The 19,992-nt window shown below is 39.6% G+C and overlaps 2 protein-coding genes across 2 annotated transcripts in view; one reads left to right on the top strand and one right to left on the bottom strand.

Annotated features, from left to right (window-relative positions):
- The window catches only part of cdc73 (cell division cycle 73, Paf1/RNA polymerase II complex component, homolog (S. cerevisiae)), a 31,619-nt gene that overhangs the window by 9,075 nt on the left and 2,552 nt on the right, over window positions 1-19,992 (top strand). The window contains exons 11-15 of the mRNA XM_074689325.1: window positions 12,209-12,266; window positions 15,717-15,752; window positions 16,056-16,143; window positions 18,225-18,386; window positions 19,140-19,240. Coding sequence (XP_074545426.1) covers window positions 12,209-12,266; window positions 15,717-15,752; window positions 16,056-16,143; window positions 18,225-18,386; window positions 19,140-19,240 — 445 coding nt within the window. The remainder of the gene's footprint in view (window positions 1-12,208; window positions 12,267-15,716; window positions 15,753-16,055; window positions 16,144-18,224; window positions 18,387-19,139; window positions 19,241-19,992) is intronic.
- On the bottom strand, window positions 1,844-6,934 carry LOC141804380 (beta-1,3-galactosyltransferase 2). Its single transcript, XM_074688768.1, has 2 exons — window positions 6,096-6,934; window positions 1,844-3,635 (listed from the first exon to the last, which is right to left on the bottom strand). Exon 2 carries the CDS (start codon window positions 3,415-3,417, stop codon window positions 2,170-2,172), a length of 1,248 nt encoding a protein of 415 aa, XP_074544869.1. The 5' UTR covers window positions 3,418-3,635; window positions 6,096-6,934; the 3' UTR covers window positions 1,844-2,169.

The raw sequence follows: 19,992 nt of genomic DNA, 5'->3' as shown, positions 1-19,992 counted from the left end.
AAAAAATAGAAATAAATATTGGTATCAGCCAAAATCAGCATCAACAGATCAGGCTATTTTGGAGATCAGGGATTGGCCAGAAAACTGTGATTGGTGCACCCCTTATAGATAGTGATCCTAACAATATTATTTTCTTTCTTATAGACAGTAGAGGTGGGATGACATTTCAGTATCAGGGCTTGAGACTGTGACCAAAATGGTTGCATATGGGACCTTTTGTGACCTTTCATGTTTTAATGCTTCCTCTATCACAGGCACTGTATAAGACACTATGGTGTAGCTTGAGGGTGGCACTAATGGTATGACATTAAGATAAACAGAGTTAACTGATCGAAGATGACTTTATTACTTCAGGATAGTGGTAAACTTTGGAGATGTCCTCACTAACCACAGAAAAAAATAAGTCTCCAGCCCTCTATTTTGAGAGAAGAGGGAATGAAGTTGCTGCTTTGTGTGTAAGGATGCTTGAAAAAACATGGGGTAGTGCTGGATTTCAACATCCTACCCGCAGTGTGTTGATCGAGAGCTGCTATGTTTGCCATTTGAAGCAAACTGCCTCAGACTGGAGTAAACGTGTGAATGACAGGTGTCCTCACACTGACTCGTGTTCTAATACGAAGGCAGGGTTCGTATAAAAGACAAGCTGTAATTATTTTTTTTACAATGATTGGTGATAGTAAAAAAAATAAAAGTGGTATTTCTGTTGGTGATTGTCATTGGAGATTGATCTGCAGCTCAGACAGATTTTTCTTTTACATTACAGTTTTAAGGCAGAAAATTAGCACTCTGAAACAAGTTAGCTCTTTGTTTCCAAAATTATTTCTAAGTGCTCAATAACAAATCCAGATTTCGGATTGAACTTGACATTGAAAAATGTTGAGATTTGAACTTATCCGTCATATTAGAAATGTAAAGTACAATCTTTACATAGATGTACAGTTGAGAGCACAAAAGACAACATTAAGCATTGTATACAGTAAAATTGGTTTGACATGTAGAGTTGATTCCTTGCGTATTGTGTTATGGAGTGGAAGAGTGGGTGATTTTCCATGCTGGACATGAACACAGCATTGCAGGGTTATATATTAGGGCTGAATGATTTGGGAAAATAATCTAATTGCTATTTTTTTAGACCAATATTGCAATTGCGGTTTAGCATACAATTTTTTTGGGGGGACTTTTATCTTCTGCATTGTTCACTTAACACAAGTCTTAAGTCATTTTATAGAATGAATAACCAACAAAAGATACTGTTAGCATTCAAACAAGCCTTTTTTGCATTTCTTAATTGAAAAAGAAAAAGGAACACTGTGAAATTTTACTGACCTCCAGTTGTCAGTAAGAGTAACAAACCATACAGAATAAAGTGATCAAGGGGTATGGCTCTATGATCTACTGGATGGATCTTTGTAGCCCACAGGTTTTTTTTTTTTGCCAGAAAAAAAACAGCATTTTGACTTTTGCTGGTTTTAAGGGAGAACAAGTACAAGTTACTATATTCCCTCCAGGTCTGTGTACATGAAACTTGCGATTTGAAAATTGCATTCTATTACATTACGATATCGGTTTAAAATCGATTAATTGTTCAGCCCTATTATATATTGAAGAATAAGTATGTTAAATTGAAAAGAAATTAGATTTTATTAATAACAAATTGATATTTTTTTACCACATCAACACACAAAAGTACAGAAAATGTGTACTGTTGTATGATACTAATTGCCAGGTACCAGGAATCGGGACTGTATTGTTTCAAATGTGAAAGGTACCCATCCCTAATAAGATTGGAAAATCAGGAGCAGGAATTATTTTATTGATTTGTTTATCTCAAAATAGTTATTTTGGGTCCACAACCTTCTAGTTGTTATCCATATAACACAGTACTTCTCAAACAATTCCAGAAAATACTTCTTTATTTTTAAAACACTGATATTTGTTTAGTCAAATATAACACGTACACAAACTTTCCAGTGGTTTTAATCAGGCATAAAAACATAGTTTGTCTCTCTAGTGCAAAATTTACAACCCTTTTGGATCACTTGCTCATGATTTATGCAGAATTTCTTTGAAGTACTCATAAGAAAAGTATCCCCCCACCAACTCATCATTTTTCAGTTTGAACCTTCGAAAAAGGGGTGCTGAGATATCAGCTGGTTGTGACATGATGAGTTAATGTCTCTCTTTGTTCACTCTGTTTTGATGGACTCTGCTCTGTCTTGTTTTCATGATGTTGATGCAGGCGTTGTTTTTCGTGTTCTGTAGGTGATGCCAGTATTTCAGTATTTCATTGGGATGAAAGCCATGAGATGTAATCAGATGGCTGTACTTGCAGCTGGAGTAAGACACCCTCCAGTGGTTGAATAGGAATGCATTGGATGGGGGAGTGGGCTCAATGCCAAGTTTGGCCAGACAAATTCCCATATAAACATCCTCCAGGTGAAGACGGGGGATACTCATTGATGCTTGATAGATTTTTGTGGCCAAGTCTCCTGAAAAGACGTACCCGGTCCCAGAGCAGAAGGTTGGATACCGGTCACCTGGGTACAGCTCTGGCGACATGTACCACTTACTGTTTTTGTTTCTATTGGGTGAAAAGTTTCTCATGTTGTTTCCTGTGAAGTAGTTTTTCTTGGGCTTAATTTCTGGCCGTAGTAGCTTGTAAATAAGGTACTCCGTGTTGACAAACATGTCGCTGTCCGTCTTCATGACATAGCTGACTTGTGGGCAGTGCATTGCCACCCAGTTCAGCCCCATCAAGGTCTTGATGGTCAAGTTATTGTAGCTGTCTCTGAAGTCCTGCTGGATGATATCACGATGCCTCCGGCTTTCTGCCTCTAGCATTTTCTGCTGCACAAGTCCCAGCTCCCCCGTGTTTTTTCCCAATAGAAACAGCCGAATGAATCCTAGAGCTGGGGCCACACTCTCATTAGCCCATGTCTGTCGGATAGCATTTCTTGCCTCCACCTGCCGAGCCTCAGTGGTTATCAGCAGCAGCAGAAATGGCGGATGTTTACTGTCTGCACATTTGTTTGGCTCATTGATGGTATAAGTAAAAGGTCCAGGGTTCAAAGTGCCTCTGTGTTCTCCTTCTGCATCCACCGGTACGGTCTTCTCAACATGTGGAGCTACTTTTGAAGGGACAGTTTCCTTCTCCTGTGAGCTGTTATTTCCATCAGCCTTGACGGTTGACTGAGGAATTATCACCAGTCTCCACGCTGTCATTTTGCTGCTTGTGTTTAGTTTGGCTTTAGTGGTATGTTCCCCTCCATACACCACAGGATGCTGACCTGACCATGATATACCCATGAGTCTAGGCTGGCACACCTGATTGACAAAAACAAGCACAACACCCAAAAGAGAAAGGAGGAAAAACAAATATGCTGCATATGAGCAGCAGTGGCGTCGTTTCCATTGCATTTTAAAGCAGGACTGATCCACTTGTGCAGGAGGCTCACTCAAAGGCTGATCTCTTGCCACTTTTGACCTGGCCTTTGGTCCTGGAGGCAGAGTGGGTGTATTTGGTGGGTTGTCCAAGAAACTGCAGTCAGCAAAACAAATCACTTTGTTGATGTTGTTGCCAAACTTGGCAGCTGTGAGATGTGAGTCCTCTGTGAAGGTGCATCTTTTGTGATTGCCTGTGAGAAAGACAAGATGATTATGAGCAAACAGGTTGATAACTTCTGTCTCTTCCTTTTAAAAACTGCTTGTTTTATCAACACGCTGAATTCTCCTCTAAAATCTTCACTCTGTGAGGCTGACATACATCACACAATTCCTGCTCGATGATGAACTGCACCACTTTTTCCACTCACTGTGTAAAACAGGTTCAGTTAAGCTGTTTTAAGTAAAATATTCTTTGTTTCTTTGTTTTTTGTTTTTGTTTGTTTTTTTCTGGTAAACTAGCTAAATAATAGCTCATATTAGAGGGAAGTTAGCCATTAATTACAGTTCCCAAAAATCCTCTGGCACTAGAAAGGTAAACAGTGTGACCCATGAATGAATTCATCATTTTATTTCTCAAGATTAGGGTTGAAACATTTTCAAACTCTGAACCTTTCAGTGGGAAAGCTTTTTGGAAATTAACAAGAATTAACCAGAGATTTTCAATAATTTGCCTTTACTTGGTCATAAACATCTATAAATATTCAACATTTTGGTTTGTTAGAACCAGACATGCATGCGAACATGTCTGATGAAATATATTTAAACAGCATTATGAGAATTTTGAATGGTAAAAATAAAGGATTTTTTTAGAAAAATTTTAGTTGATGGCAACAAAACCCTAAAACAGGGGTAGCCAACCTGCGGCTAGTGAGCCACATGTGGCTCTTTACCTTTCTGTGTGCGGCTCTTTTATCCACTATATTGTTATGAGTAACAGTGTGCCAATCAATCTAAAATATTGATATGCTGATGCCAAAGTTGGGATCAGTATTGATCAATATTTGGGTGATAAGATTGATATTTGGGAGATAGATAGATAGATAGATGGAACTTTGTCTCTTCTGCAGTAAAACAGACATTTGTCTTTGACACAGCTCCAAATACAAATATAAACACCCTTACAAGCACAATAAATCTCGCTTTGAAAAGTAGAAATGTATTGACTTTCATTTTATGTCATTTCATGTGTGAGAGGAAGAGTGTTTGTATGACCACATGTGTGTGATGTGGCTCTTGTAGTACCATGGTGATTTTGTGGCTCTTGGTCTCTGACTGGTTGGCCACGCCTGCCCTAAAATTTCCAATATTCCTGAGCTTAAATTCCATGGAGATTTTTTAGGAAACTTTCCTGAAATTTAACAGAAATTTTCCACCCCTTTGCAAACTTACTAGGGATAGGTTAAACATAGAGGTGTCCCAGTCCAATATTGATATCTGATATCTGTCCGATATCAGCAAAAAAACAAGTATCGGTATCGTATCGGAATGCATCTAAAATCTCCGATATAAGCAGTTTCTGTTCCCCATTGGTTAATAATAAATGGGTCAGTTTTTCCTCATACCTACTGTTGTTGACTGCTGTTCTTTGTTTGAATAATATCACTTAATCAAGCCTTTCCTAACATGACAAGACATACTACAAAATAAATCATAAAATTATGCATGTTTAATGCTGATATCGTATCGGATTAATATCGGTGTCAGCAAATACTCAAAGCTGCAGTATCGGTATCGTATCGGAAGTGAAAATGTAATATCGGGACATCCCTAGTTAAACATGTGTTGCTCTACTTTTTTAAGTATGCTTGCAGCAGGAGATACATGAACCTTTTTAATGAGGAAGTTAAAAAGCCTTGAGCACTTCTAGATATCTATTTATGACTCAAAATAATTGGAAAAAATGGAAGTGAGTTTATAGTTCCTCATTCTCCACCCTAGAAAAGAGTATCTCTCTTGTTTTTAAGAGATTGTTTTTACACAGAATGCATTGTCCCAAATGAATTGGATTGAATTAATCTTATTATCCACATATAAATCAATTTCCCCACTAGTTGATGAAATCTGCACCACATTCATGTGTTTCTATAGATAACACCGTTCATTAGATCATTGTGGTAGATGTAATAAAATTAGAAAAGTCCACATGGACTTCTAAGCCTGTGGCCTGTTAGGATCAATACCAGTGGTGGAAGTTGTGCACATTCTGAGCCAACACTTTTTATTCCCAACTCCTCTTGAAGTTACTTTAATATTTTTGTCAATTCAAAGTGTGGTTTTCTGTTTTTGGCTGTTAAAACCCAAATGAACAGGAAATGTTTACTCATTTCTTGCTTGTTTTGATCAGTATCTTAGTGAAGAAGGGCTGAAGGAAACAGACTATCTCTTTGGACTGAGAGCACCCTAGGGTGGAGTGTTCTGTCAGTTTTTTACTGAATTACACACTTCCCTCTTGAAGGACCCCAACGAGACAAAGAGTGGTTTGTAAGAGCTGAAAAGACTTCTGTTGGCTCCCTGGCATACATAAACAGAAATAGAAACTGGTACGTTGCTTATAAAGGCACACCCTACTCATCCTGTGCAGTATGTAAACACCAAATGATTCAGCGTGGTGAATTAGGTTTGCATTTCAAGTGTCCACCCCATCAACTCACCCGTTTAAATTTGAGCACTCTTCTATTTCTGGCATCCATCGTTCCAGAATGAGATGACTTATCCTCCTCTCACACCAATGGCTCTTTTGGTCACTGAGTCCTCTGTGCTTTCGCCCAGATCACCATCACTTACAGTTAAGGCTTGATTATTCAGTTCTTCATTTATTTCCTCTCTAACATGTGACAATTCGTCCTCTGCTTTTCACACAAATCATCCTCAGAAAAAACGTGTTCCCTCTTTGGCATCGATAGCTATCCACCACATCCATGCACAAGTGTGTTTGTGCATGCGTGCATGGGCAGAACATGTGTCAGAGCTCCTGTGCTGCAGACTCTCCATCTGCCTTGGCGCATTGTCCCTGGAGGCTCAACGCTAACGGTGCCGCGCTGCCGATCCTGCCTTTGGTCGAAGAGGATGGAGAAATATGAGTTGACAGTTAGCTGCAGCCTTGGGTCCTTTCTGTGTCCTCGCTTTCCGTTATTGTGTAAATCCAAACAGCAGTGAAGAGGTATGAAGCTTCTCTGGGTGATGCATCAGCCCCATTCATCCAGTGTCTCTTCTACGTCCATACGGATCCGTTTTCCTCTCGTCCTCCCTCTCTGATTCACACACTCGTGTTAACTCCCCCCCCCCACGTGCTCCTGTCCCTTTTTTGCTTCCTCTTCTCTCCCTCCTTGAAGCCCGTGTTTCGCTTTGTGCTGTCTGCGAGTGAGTTAGGGAGGCTCAGCCAGCAGGGGAGGAGGAAGATGAACAGAAAGAAGCAATGTGAGCTGTGTGTTGGTTCTGAAAGGCAGCTCTAGGCTTGGTGGCAGTACGCTCATCCACCACGTCACGCCGTCTCTGCTGCTGTTGCTGCCTGCTCTGTTAAAAGGGGAGGGGGGCTGCTGACCTATTTGTATTCACGCCTCCACTCCCAAGGAAGGGGAATAAACCATTATCTCAACGGTGGAGTGTGAGGAGAGAGAAGAGACGCCTTCATGTCAGCATTTCTGCAAATGTTGAAGGTTTTCAGATTGACTAATGTGACTGAAAGCTGTAAAACATGAGGTTACATGTTCCTGATGGACGGTGCCACACACAAAACCCCCGCTTATTTAGCCAGTAATGTGCCTCCCGCCTGTCACTTGTTCTGGAGGATAATGATGACTTGACAACAGATAATTAAGACAATGATCTGTCTATGCTCACTGAGCCGTGGCGGTCTATCAGACTGAATTTCCATATCGGCATTGTCATTTTAATTCTGCTAAAAATGACTGAGAGCAGTTTTAGTGGGGGGGGAAGGGAGCTTTTTTCCTTTTTAAAATTTCATTTTTATTTTTTCCTGTTTTATTGTTTTGAATTCTTGAATGCATGGTCATAAACAGCAATGCCTTCCATATATGAGTCAGTATCCGACATATTAATGAAGGCAGATGTTTAGAATGCAAAGTGATCTAATACTTTGTAAATGTTTCAGCTTCATCACTGTTAGTTTCCTTTTTTGTAAAGTGAAGCCAAGCTTTCCATCACTTCGATCTCTCCTCTGTTGTCTTGGAAATTGAGCTACTGACTGAGGAGAGCCTTTGACTTGTGGCAGGTCAAGTGACATTGATGTATGGTCAAAGAATTTACTAGAAAAGCACTCAGAGTGCAGACCTCCGCCGAGCATATAGTGATTGTCATGCAACACTTGAGTCCTACTTTAATGTTATACTTCCTTTCTGCTACAATTTGTTGTTGCAGTTGCAGATTTATACGATAATTTGTTACCTGACAGTGTTGAAAATTGTGATGACCCAGTACATGTTTCATATTCCAGATCTTAGTATCCAGAATATTGCCGGGACCTGGATTGTACTTGACCTTTTCTCACGACCATTTATCGTGGAGTTATATACACATATGGTGAAAACAGCCCTATCTCACAATGATAAAGAATCCTTTAAAAAATCAGATCAGTAGTCTCTCCAAAATTTAATCACTTCTTCCTTATCTCATTTTAAACATTTCCTGAAAATTTAATCAAGATCCATTTGTTAGTTTTTGAGTTATGTTGTCCAACAGACAAGCTAAGACCGACAAACTCACCTAAAAACACAACCTCCTTGGCGAATGGTAACAAGGGAATCGTTAAGCATTAAGGCTGATGATGTCAATGGACCGAACCATTTCTGATGAATTCTTAACAGGAAAAGTTTATCGATATCTATCCCCACTGCCAGTGGATCTGTTATAATACCAAACACTCCCAAAAGTTAGGTGCCAGAGTCTTGAGCTTCAATGATTTTTGCCTTGATTTTTTTGGCTGCCATCCAACTGCAATCTCTCCTGTGAACCATATTTTGAAACTTCAACGTAGAGCAGAGCATAATTCGAACAAAGTGCAGTATCAGTGGAGAGGAGCTGCTGCTGAGCTGCAGACAAGTAGTTTATCTGTAGTTGACAGAGATCCTGCTGAGCCGCTGATAGACCCGGCCCTGCAGCTAGCGGGCCAGATAAAGAGAAAATAGAATTTGTTCTCATCGTGGGACCTCAGGGCCTTCTAATGGTAAAGACTGGTTGTTATAATTCATTTATGTCACTGTGAAAGTGTTGACAGTGTGTAGATGTCAGTTTCTAAGCCTTGGCAGTGGGCTTTTTCTTTCTGTCCTGGCATCAGTGGGTGACATGGGGCTGAGGCCAGTGAGCTTTTTAAGAGGAACAAAAATTGGCAACGCTGATAGAAGGTCTAAAAATGAATCATGTAAAATATTGACTCAGTGTTCATTATTTTATGGTAAAACTTTGCTCTAGTATTTTGTTTTTTACTTCTTTGCTCAATGACAGGAGCCAAACACATACCTGAAAACTGGGGATGCACAATATTGGATTTTTGCCAATATCCCACATGCTGATATTTGACAATTCATTTAGCAGATACCGATGCCAGTACTGATATTTTTCTGTGCACATAATAGCAGAGATCATTAACTCCCTTCTGTATTGGAAATAGCATATTGTATTATGGTGCATAGTCTGATCCCATTCGTCATGTGATATTCATTTTTTTTGTGCAAAATAAAAAAATCATATATATTTGAAACTGTATTTACAAGGATTGCTTTAAAAAAAAGTCAAAAAGACTACTACTTTCTACTTGAAAGCTGGATGATGCTGTTCCAGAGAAAATCATAACTTCACCCAAAACCAGGGCAAATTTGGCTAATTTTATATTTGACAGTCAATAAACATAACTTCTGTTCACAGGAAACATATGAGAAGTGCAACTGTACATCAGTTAAACCCAAAATGAATAAAATGGTTTCTTTGGTAAATGGTAAATGTGCCTAGTAGTAGTCAGCCATATGCACCTTACAGACTGTTGTTTTAATTCAAGTTTAACTTCAAACAGGAGCCAAATATGGGACGACTCAATCCCCACTGAGCAAACAAAAACACAAAAAGTTAAAAAAAAATATCTGCAGTTTCGGCCCATTATTTTATAGGTTTATTATATCAGCGTAATTTTAAGTGTTGACCAAAATTTGATATTTTATTTTTAAACCAATATCGGCCAATATGTGCCAATAATATTGTGCATCCCTACTGAAAACCAAATATACATGTACATACACAACCCTTTTCTGGAGCCAAAAAAATCTGATTCCCCTATGTATTCATATGAATCATTAACACATTTTGGAGCATGGACATAATGTTTCTGATGACCAATGATTCATGTAACTGTAATGTTCTGATCCTTCAGGAGGGAAGAGGAGATTTCAGAATGATGATCCATGAACACACCAAAGAGAGACTTCAAACAGATCAGCAGTAGTTCTCGTTACATAAGGACCAATAAAAAGCTGCAGGCTTTAACCTCTCTTTACTTTGTTTTTTGCTGAAATGTTACATGCTCACAGCACAAGCACCACAATCTTCACAGAGACTGCATTTGATTCAAAAATAACAACGTAGATGCCTGCTGTTGACTTCTGCTTTGTCTTTTGCTGATTGAGTCAGAACGCAGCCTCTGTGCAAAAGAAGAAGTAGTGGAAAGTCGTAGGGAAATGACCGACACATCATGTCAGTTTATTTCTGTCACATCACTGCTTGACCCACACTAAGGGACACAGTCAGCCACAGACGCTACCGGCACAGACTGAGTCCATCTAGGATTATTTCAAGTGAACGGTATCATCATGGTGGTTTCTCCTTTAGTCCCACATGACGCAGCAGCTCAGGTTGAGGTGCTCTGATCCACGTGTACGAGCAATATTAGGTTTAAAAAGCCACACTTAAAACAAGTACAGCCTAGCAGTCAGGTCATGCTCCTAATGTGGTTAACCCTTTGTGGTTTGAGTCCAGTCCGTGGCCTCTTTCCCACATCTCACTTCCCACTCTCACCCAGTTTCCTGCTCTGTCCACTGCCCTGTCCTCTCTGAAAAACACAGACATAAGATCTGAGGAAATGCATTTTAAAATCATCAAGTTTTCTTGAAATAACTGAGAAAGCAAACAAAGTTAACTTTCTAACATTAGTTTTGTTTCTCCAAGAAACATGAACTTCTTCAGAAGAAAGGGTGAAGCAGAGCACAAACAGATGTGAAATCTGAACCAGAGCTCAGCAAAGTAAACACCATTACTATGACGTCTGTGTATTGGAATTTATTTGCTTTGTTTCAGCCCAGCACTCAGCCTTAGCGCATGAATCCAGAGTTTCATTTGTGTGTGATATTTCTGAGACATCTTGACTGAACTGTCAGCACTGAACACTGAGCTTTGGCTTCAGGCCAACGAGGTCGGCACTTTTCTGCATCTCCTCTGTTACTGTGAACCCCGGCCCCGAGGGAATGTCACTGCATGATAGATTAATGCTTCACTGTGACCTCTGGCATGGCCCCCTTTAAACGTCCCACTTCCCAACCACACACACATACACACACATGCTCACTTCCACACTCGTGCTAGTAATTAGAAGTGTCCTGGGGGGAAAGATCAGCTACAACCACGATATTCATGGGAAAGCTCATTTATAAAAAGGGGTCATATGTTTTAAAAGAACACCTTGTTTTTACACTCAGTTAAAATAAAAATAAAATAAAAAAATGTTTTTAACATTTTGAAACTGTCAAGCCATGATTACTCATTTTTCACCAAGTCAGCTCTAAGGCTGATTCAGAGCAGGTCTAATCTGGAACCAGTTTCTTGTGATTTTCAGAACTGGGCCTCAGTCTGGGAAAAAACAGAGGAGTGATCCTCTCTTTACATCGGTGACTGGAGGCGGGGTTATCGTGGCCAAAACAAGATCATTAAAATTGTTGCAAAATCATTTGCAAAACAAAAAACAAAGTAGTAGATTGTCATAAGTTGGTGTGTTTTCTGACATGTTTCAGATTTTATGCAAAAAAGTAACAAATGAAATATTGTCCATTGTAATACTGTGTTAAATTTCAGTATGACACTGAATTAAGTTGTTTCATATAATTCCCTGTCTGAATCGTCTCCTTAAGCAGTCAGTCATAAAACCTGTGAAGAGTGAGTCCTTCTCATTCCTTCTTGACTTGTCTTTACCTCATCCTGATCAGTATGAGGGAGACTGAAATGCTGCACTCACACGCTGTGGATTCACTCGCACATATAACGCTCCCCCTGACTTTTAATCCTCCTGCTGCTGAAACTGGACTCATCTTTCCTCCTCCTTCTCCTGTTCTCCTGAAATCAGTGGGGAAGCATTGACAGCTTGATGGCCTGCAGGTTCTACTGTTATCTCTGTGGCTCAGCAGCCTTAATGTATGACTGGTGGTGTTGGGATAAAAGTAAAGAAGATCATGTATTTCTTGGCAGCAGCTTGAACATAAGTTTTCATTAGGAAGAATAGACTTTGAGTATGAGATCATCACACTTTTCACTTGTACCTCAAAGGAAAAACGTCTCTAATCAGACCACTGTGTGGATTTGTGTTTGTGAGCTCTGTACTCAAGTGTTTCTGGGAAATAGGAGTGTTTTTTAGCCGTCAATTTACCAAATTTCCATTTACCATTTGAATCTTTGAGATTTATCATCCTATTGCAGATGACGTCTTATCATAGCTCGATCATTAACACATTGTGCGTTAAAATATAATGCCTTTGTGCTTTTTTTTTCCCAGGAAGGAGCGTCTGCTCGAAAGGCCCAGACCCCTGCTCTTCAGCCTGTCCCACGTCCAGGTTAGTGTCCAATTCAACACGTCAGCCTCTGTGCAAGTCTTCCAAGATTAGGGAAGCACAGATTCAATCCTGGAATCTGGTTTGGGTTTTGCTACAGACTTAAAAATTAAGATCCAATTAGGCCTGCAACTAACAATAATTTTAGTAACCAATTACTCTGATGATTATATTAAGGATTAATTGATGAATCGGAAAAAAAATAGGATGAGATTGCATAATAGTAAAATTCGCAAAACCAAACATGCGTTGGTGTTTTAGTTGATGACCATTGTTTACTTGATGATATTTACCAAGAAAAAAACATATTTGAATGCAATTAAACTGACCAGATGCTACATTTATAAAGTATAAAAAGTGATTTTAATGTTTTGTCACTTAAAAAATCCACAGTATGAGCAAAATAACAGAGTTGTTATGCCATCAGATTAAGAATTTAGTGGGCAATAAAAGGCAGATAGGGCAGATCCACACAGCTGATCTGTTCAACTCAGTTCTATGCTGATGCAGAGATTTATCAAGTCTTCTCCAAAGTTTTTTGTCACATGTTGTACTTCGACCAGTGAGAAAGAGAGTCATCTGCAGGCTCAGCTTTACAGGTAAGAAAGAGTAAATAGAGGATGGCTGCAGCCCTGGAGTTCACTGATGAGGCTGAACAGCTGTCTGTATCAGTCAGTCATTTGGATCTTAAACTTCCAGCTCATAGAAAAGAAATCACCGCAACCTATCAGCTACATTCTCAGACCTGAAGACAAGTTCTATACTCTTTTTTTACAAAGTGCATGGTCTGATTTGGCACACATGATTTATTCACACATATCACAGAAAATATGTAGGACATCTGATGAAAATAGTCCTCTGAAAGGGTCTTTTGTGTCAGGAAAGGGATATCATGTCTGCTCACCCCGGGGTATTCTCAGCATGGTGTTTTCCTGCAGCTACTTTCTGGAGACTTTGTGAGAAGACCACAAAGTCGAGTCAGTGTGTTCTGTCTGAACTGTGACTTTTCTAAATCTGCATCATGGTGTAAGGATATAGAATGGGATAGAATAGAATAGGATAGAGTACAATAGAATAGAATAGAATAGAATAGAATAGAATAGAAAAGAAAATACTTTATTTATCCCTGAGGAGAAATTCAGGAGGAGTCAAAGCAATCAAGAAAACAAAAATAAGAAAGTGTATAGGAGGTGCAAAAAGGTCCATAAGAAAATAGATGCTGACAGCTTGTTCATCATTGTCCAGTTCAGCCAGCCTCCACCTCCACAGGGTCCAGGACTGAGCTTCTTCAGTCATGCTCCATCTCTGTCTCCTGGATTAGGGCTGCACGATATTGGAAAAAACTGACATAGCTCTGTTTTGGGGGGATTGCGATATATATTGAGATATTAAAAAAAATGATAATTTTCACCAGATGACTTGAATAGCTCTGTTTGGGAAGAATTTGGTTGACTCACAATGACGCCGTTGTATTCCTATTATGCTGTTAAATCCAGGCTTAGGGGGTTTATCTGTGAATGATGAAGATTGCTGTATATAAAAGGGATCCAGGAGGCCATGTCTCTGTACAAAATAGAATAGGTTTCAATTTCAGTTGCTTTTTTTCCATTTGTCCAAAAAATGGGGGAAATGCAATAGTCACATCACATGCGCGATGTGACTATTGCCCGTGTGCATATTGCGATGGCGATGTTCAAACAATATATTGTGCAGGCCTATCCTGGATCCTGTCTGCTCACAGCAGATGAAGTTCTTCCAATCTTATTGGAGGTAGATCTTACGTTCCCAATAACGATGGATGAAAGGACAGGTCGATGTTGTCACTTCTTAGCCCACACCTGAGAACAAGCACTTCAACTTTACCTCCTTCTCCTCACCTTGTGGGAAGACATCAGGCCTTGCACCAGTTAGCACTGACATGCTACAGGCTGCTAACAGCTGATCTCACATGTAAACAATGTGGCCATGGTTACATGTAGGATCTCCAGACAAACACAGGAAAAAAAATAGTAAAAATATCACTGAGGCCCAAACCTGTCCATGACCAACAAATGAGCCATACAAAGTAATGATCCACTCCAAATACAAAAATGACAAATAAGAGATAGAAAAATTACAAGAAACGGACAAAGAAGAGAGAGCTGCTGCAACAGGCAGCCACAACCAACAGGGTGGCGCCTTTTGCCAGTAGCACAGTATTGCAAAATCAAAAGTGTCTCAGCGCTGTTGTAAACCTGCGACAGTTTGAAGTGTGGTAAAAATGTGGTTTCCTTTCAGCCGCAATAGAGCAAAGACGGGGGATGTGGGATTTCTAAAGAACATTCAGATCTTCACATACTCACAGCACTGTCAGAGCACAAGAGATCACAAAATGTCTGCTGCACATGAAGCCAAAGACCTTCGTACACTTTCTGTGGTTGACAATGAAACAGAGAATCAGTAAACACACTGGAGCCCAAGCATACATTCTCATCATGGCCATATGTTTGACAAACACTGTTATCAGCTCTCTACAGAGAGACCAAGGCTAGAGTGACACACAGCCTCAAGCAAGAGGAGGGCATCGCTCTCACCATGGCTGGGAACATGTTCAAGCCATTCAGAGCTGGAGAAGCTGCTTAGAGATTTTTCTGAGATTTTACATATATTTTTCTAATTCCTCTGAATATTCCCCCCAGATAATGTCAGACAAGCCTCCGACTCTGACCCCTTTAAGTCCTGACATTCATTTTTAAACCAATACTTACTATTTTAATGGCGATTTTTTCCCATCAAACTTAGTTTTATTAAAATATTAGACCCATTTAGACTGGATTCAACATTTAGACATATATACCTTTAAGGCCAGGTGCCACACAAGCATGTTTATCCCTTTTCAGACCAGAAGCAATGTATAGGTCACTTTAGACAGCATCCTCCATCTGAGCTGTAAAAAAGCTGGTCATAAAAAAATATCATGGCCCGAAAGGAACAAACACACAAATGTTTTATCCAGTCTAAATGGGTGGAACTTTCTTTCTTTCTTTCTTTCTTTCTTTCTTTCTTTCTTTCTTTCTTTCTTTCTTTCTTTCTTTCTTTCTTTCACACTAGCACCACTGGATGTTATGAACCAACACGTGTTGATTTATGTTCGTTGGAAAGTTCTTTCTATGTTCTTTGCTGAGTTGCCCTTTTCATTTGGCCTCAGTTCTGAACACATGGTCGTTCCTCGGGTTTTCAATCAGACTGTAAACACTGTAAACAACTAAAGTGGAAAGTTCTTTTTTTTTTGTCACACTCGTGGGTAAAACAAACCGCCCAGGAAATTGGCTGTTTTCCCCGGGGGACATTGAGCTGACAGGATATAGCTGCTGTAAAACAAGTGTAACATAACTATGTAAACTTAATGTAATCAAGAAGTGTGTATTTGTGTACTTGCATTTTTTTCAACTGTTTTCTTTTTTTTCTTTCCAGTGTCTCAAGCCAGACCTCCACCAAACCAGAAAAAAGGTAAACAACCTCCTCTCACTAGCACATTCCTTTTCTCTCACCAGAGCTCCTGTGAGGAACTTGTAGTTTATGAGGAGTTGGGCACTTTTTGTGGACAAACTTATACATCATAGTTTTTCTTTTTTTTATCCTCATAATTTCTTTTTCCAAATATGACAAAAATCATCCCGTTTTCTTTGGATAGGCAAATGAATCACTAAAAATTTAGCCTTCAAGTTGTTTGTTGTTTTTCATTGCTTTAACTTAACTGTCCACATATTCCCCAGTTTTGTGACTGTTTTTTTGTCGCCACTGTCTCCACAGGTTCGCGTACACCAATCATCATCATCCCTGCAGCCACCACCTCACTCATCACAATGCTCAATGCTAAAGACCTCCTGCAGGATCTGAAGTGAGTATGCAAAACTCTAATGTGTGCCTCTTGTAGTTGCTTTGTTACAGGAAACAGGTCTTCTGTGAGTATCGTTGATGTTCTTGTGTTTATTTTTTTTTGTACACCTGTAAACAAAACCAAAAAATTAAATATAAAAACAAACCATGATGCAGTAAATGTAAGACAACTTGATGAGGATTTAACCCAGAGTTTAACAGTGTCCTGGTTTTTAAATCTGGGCTCAGTGTTTTCTCACCTTTACATGAACCCACTTCAAACTAAAGATGGACCGATATGTTTTTTTCTAGGGATGCACAATATTGGATTTTTGCCGATATCCGATATGCTGATATATCGAAACCCCTTTTGGCCCATACCGATAATCACAAGTTTGTTTGTATTTTTCACTATAAGGAAAGCTAAGTCTATCCTGTACTGGAATTTATATGTTACTCTTATTGTGACGGTCTTATTTGTTTAAGAAACACACATAAAACAAGACAAAAAACATTTGATTTTACCATAAATAAGAAATGTATTATTTTTTCAAACTCAAGACATTCAGTATTGAAATACAGAAAAAAAAATTCTCTAGATCACATGAACTTTAAATTTACAATGCATTTTTAAACATGACCAAGTTGCATTTGATTATTTTAGAGCTACTGCAACAACCTGGTGACAGACACAGAGCTCTGCAGTGCAAATAAATGAAGAGCTACATTTTATTTAAAGAGCTTATTTTTCAGATGGAAAATAATAATAATCCTAACTTTAACAAACACTTTAAAAACTGGGGGTGGGATATTTATTTCGACTTCGGGAGAATCTGCTTCCTAAACTTGCTTTTGAAACATAGATCTGCTCGTCAGAGCTTCTGTACTCAGCGAAATCTTTTCTCTTCTCTGCTCTGTGTGTGTGTGTGTGTGTGTGTGTGTGTGTGTGTGTGTGTGTGTGTGTGTGTGTGTGTGTGTGTGTGTGTGTGTGTGTGTGTGTGTGTGTGTGTGTGTGCGCGCAGTGCATGCACAGCTTTCACTGCTGGTTGGCTGTTATCTCAGCCGTGGCATTGTGGGTAACCAATCAGATGGTACTGTCTGTGGGACAATGCTGGAGATTGAGTAGTGACTGAACAGAGGCGCAACTGCATCAGAACCAAAATAACCCAATTTAAAATTGTTTCTACACCTCTGTCAGATTAAAATAATAGCCGATGCCGATATGCCAAAATGCCAAATACCGTTACAGATTATCAGTCTATCCCATTGACTGTAGATAGAATGAACAGCGTGGTTCTGCCATTTACCATTGTACGGTTGGAAACTAAAATACCCCCGTCACAGGTGCAGCCACTGATTGCCTTAGTGCAGCCAGACTCTGCGCAGTAGAGACTGTGAGGGATTGTGGGAGAAATTCGAATCTCGTCATGGCTCTCCCTCCTGACATATCTTACAATCCCTGAAAAAAATACACAAACAGCAGCCGCCAATCACTGTTAAACGTGACGTAAAACCTTGTTTTTAACCTCTGATAACTACTGAAAACAAATTTTCAGAAAAAAGAGGGCTTGAATACAGCTAAATGATATCTTCAAATCATCACAATAATCAGATGTAAAAACATTTCTACGAGGTGTATTTTTTTTAAGTTTGACCACAGCCCATCTGGAATGACTGGAGAGCAGGATTTTTTGACCTATCCTGCTCTCCAGTCATTCCAGGGGGAGCAGTTTTTGAAGCGACCTCACTTCAAGACGAGCAGGATGTCATCCATTTTTTTTAGTCTATGGTCTATCCCCACTACATACCATACACATAATAACTCATTAAACTGCCCTGATATTAAAAAGCAAAATAAAAAAACAGTTAAACTTTCATACGCTTAGGTTCTTTTAGGCTGTAACCTGAAGCCAAAGTCAAATGTCAGCCATCAATCGAAGCAAAAAAAAAAAATATATAACCAAAATTTTAAATCACCTCCAAACAAGAAAGGGAACCAAAGCAGCTTAAGCCGACAGTCAAGGACTTAAAAAGGGAAATTAATTTGTTTAATGTTAAGGGGTCTAATTTTTTTGAAGTGTAACTTCTGTTGGTCCTGTTTAGATTTGTCACACCGGAGGAGAAGAAGAAGCAGGGCATCCAGCGAGACAACGAGGTTTTGCTTCAGAGGCGTAAGGATCAGATCCAGCCAGGTGGCACAACTCTGAGTGTCACTGTGCCGTACCGAATCATCGACCAGCCCCTCAAACTGGCTCCTCAGGACTGGTGGGTCTGATTGTTGCTTCGTTTGCTTTTTCTCTGTTCAAGAAGGACGTTCTACCTCTTATACTGCTTTTCAAGACTAAGTACCACAGGAAGAGCTGCTTTCTGGGCCGGGAATGTTTCCAAAATGATCGTTCCTGATCATGATTTTCTTTTCTTAATGAGATGTATTTTCCTGCATTGTTGAGATCAAGCACACTGAAGTCTTGGTAAGGATGAGCTGTAACAGTTCCACAGCTGCTGTTTGCCTCCGTCAAAGCGTGAAATGGACACTTCTCAGTCCACTCCACATAGCGGCTGATCCACAGAGAGGCTGAGTCATGTACTGTGGAGCTGCATGAGAAATCCTGGGTCGTGTCTGTCAGTGTTTTCAGCACTTGTTGATTTTATTGTGATATAACTAGTACAAACACACTCTTCTCTTCTGTGTCACCATGCATCAGATTCAGTGTGGACCTTTGTGTTTTCTGATCTGTTCTTTATGTTCATGAAATCATCAGTACAGGAGCCGTGTTTCTGATGATCTGGCTCCTGATATTTCACAACTGCTTTCTGTTGTTAGATTGTTAAATGTAAATCGTACATGTCCACAAACATTGAACAAACAGTGCAGTGTAAAGCGGTGAGTTTAGAGGTCAGTCACAGACTCAGTGTGTTGTGAAAACAACTGCTCCTTCATCACAGAAATATACAAACCGTGCCTCCACCGTGGCTTCACTCTGTCTTTTCTCAACATCCGTGTGTGAATGTTTACAGGGATCGAGTGGTGGCCGTGTTTGTGCAGGGTCCTGCCTGGCAGTTTAAAGGCTGGCCGTGGCTGCTGCCTGATGGATCTCCTGTGGACATCTTTGCCAAAAGTGAGTTGAACAGACTGTGATGTTCTCTTGAAATGTGTGGTTTCAGCTTGTGGTTACAAACGAGAGAATGGCTGCAATGTTGAAACATTGAAATGTGATTAAATGAGTCATCAGTGGTCCTACGTGTCAATACTGGTTTCCAAACCAATCCGTGTTAATGGGAAGCAGGCAGCAGTTAAAAAGCACTGAGGTTTCCATATGCTTGTGTTCTCACTACAGTTATTTTAAAACAATGTCACACCAGTAGAAAAAACAGTCTGTACCAGAGGTGTCCACACTTTTTTCAGAGGCCACATTTGTAATCGTGAAAATGATCAAGGATCAGTGACAAATAAATCAACCCTGAAAGTAAATCTTTTATTTGATAACCCTTTCTTTCAGTGATTTCTGTAAAAATCCGTCTCTGTGTGTGGTCAAACCTCTTTGTGTCATTATTACAGACTAACAAAGACAAACCTCACTTGTCCCTCTGTTTTCTCTTGATACTAGATGATCAGTGGTCAGTTTTCTGCAAAAACTTAGCAAACTTTGCTACTTCCCGAGCAAAATGATCTCCATTAGGAAGAGGTGTTTAAGACTTTTGACTGCCACACACTGCCTCAAATATTTCTTATCCAGCTTTCTATTTTATGCCCATCTTTTGCGTCTTCTTTAGCATTTCAAAATTTGAATCTAGTCTTGTGTTTTAATGTGTTTTTTAAGCCCTGAATGCTCATGAAGCACTTTTTAAATTGTGATGAATAAATTCACTT

Source organism: Halichoeres trimaculatus, unplaced genomic scaffold (genome assembly GCF_033239565.1).
Source record: "Halichoeres trimaculatus isolate MK-OKI-2021-1 unplaced genomic scaffold, fHalTri1.1 fHalTri1_scaffold_15, whole genome shotgun sequence".
In the NCBI taxonomy this organism is placed as follows: Eukaryota; Metazoa; Chordata; class Actinopteri; order Labriformes; family Labridae; genus Halichoeres; species Halichoeres trimaculatus.
This window is presented reverse-complemented; position numbering and strand designations above follow the sequence as displayed.

Bases quoted from the DNA above. Each gene is read 5' to 3' on its own strand.
- LOC141804380 (XM_074688768.1), bottom strand. From the start codon at position 3,417: ATGCAATGGAAACGACGCCACTGCTGCTCATATGCAGCATATTTGTTT.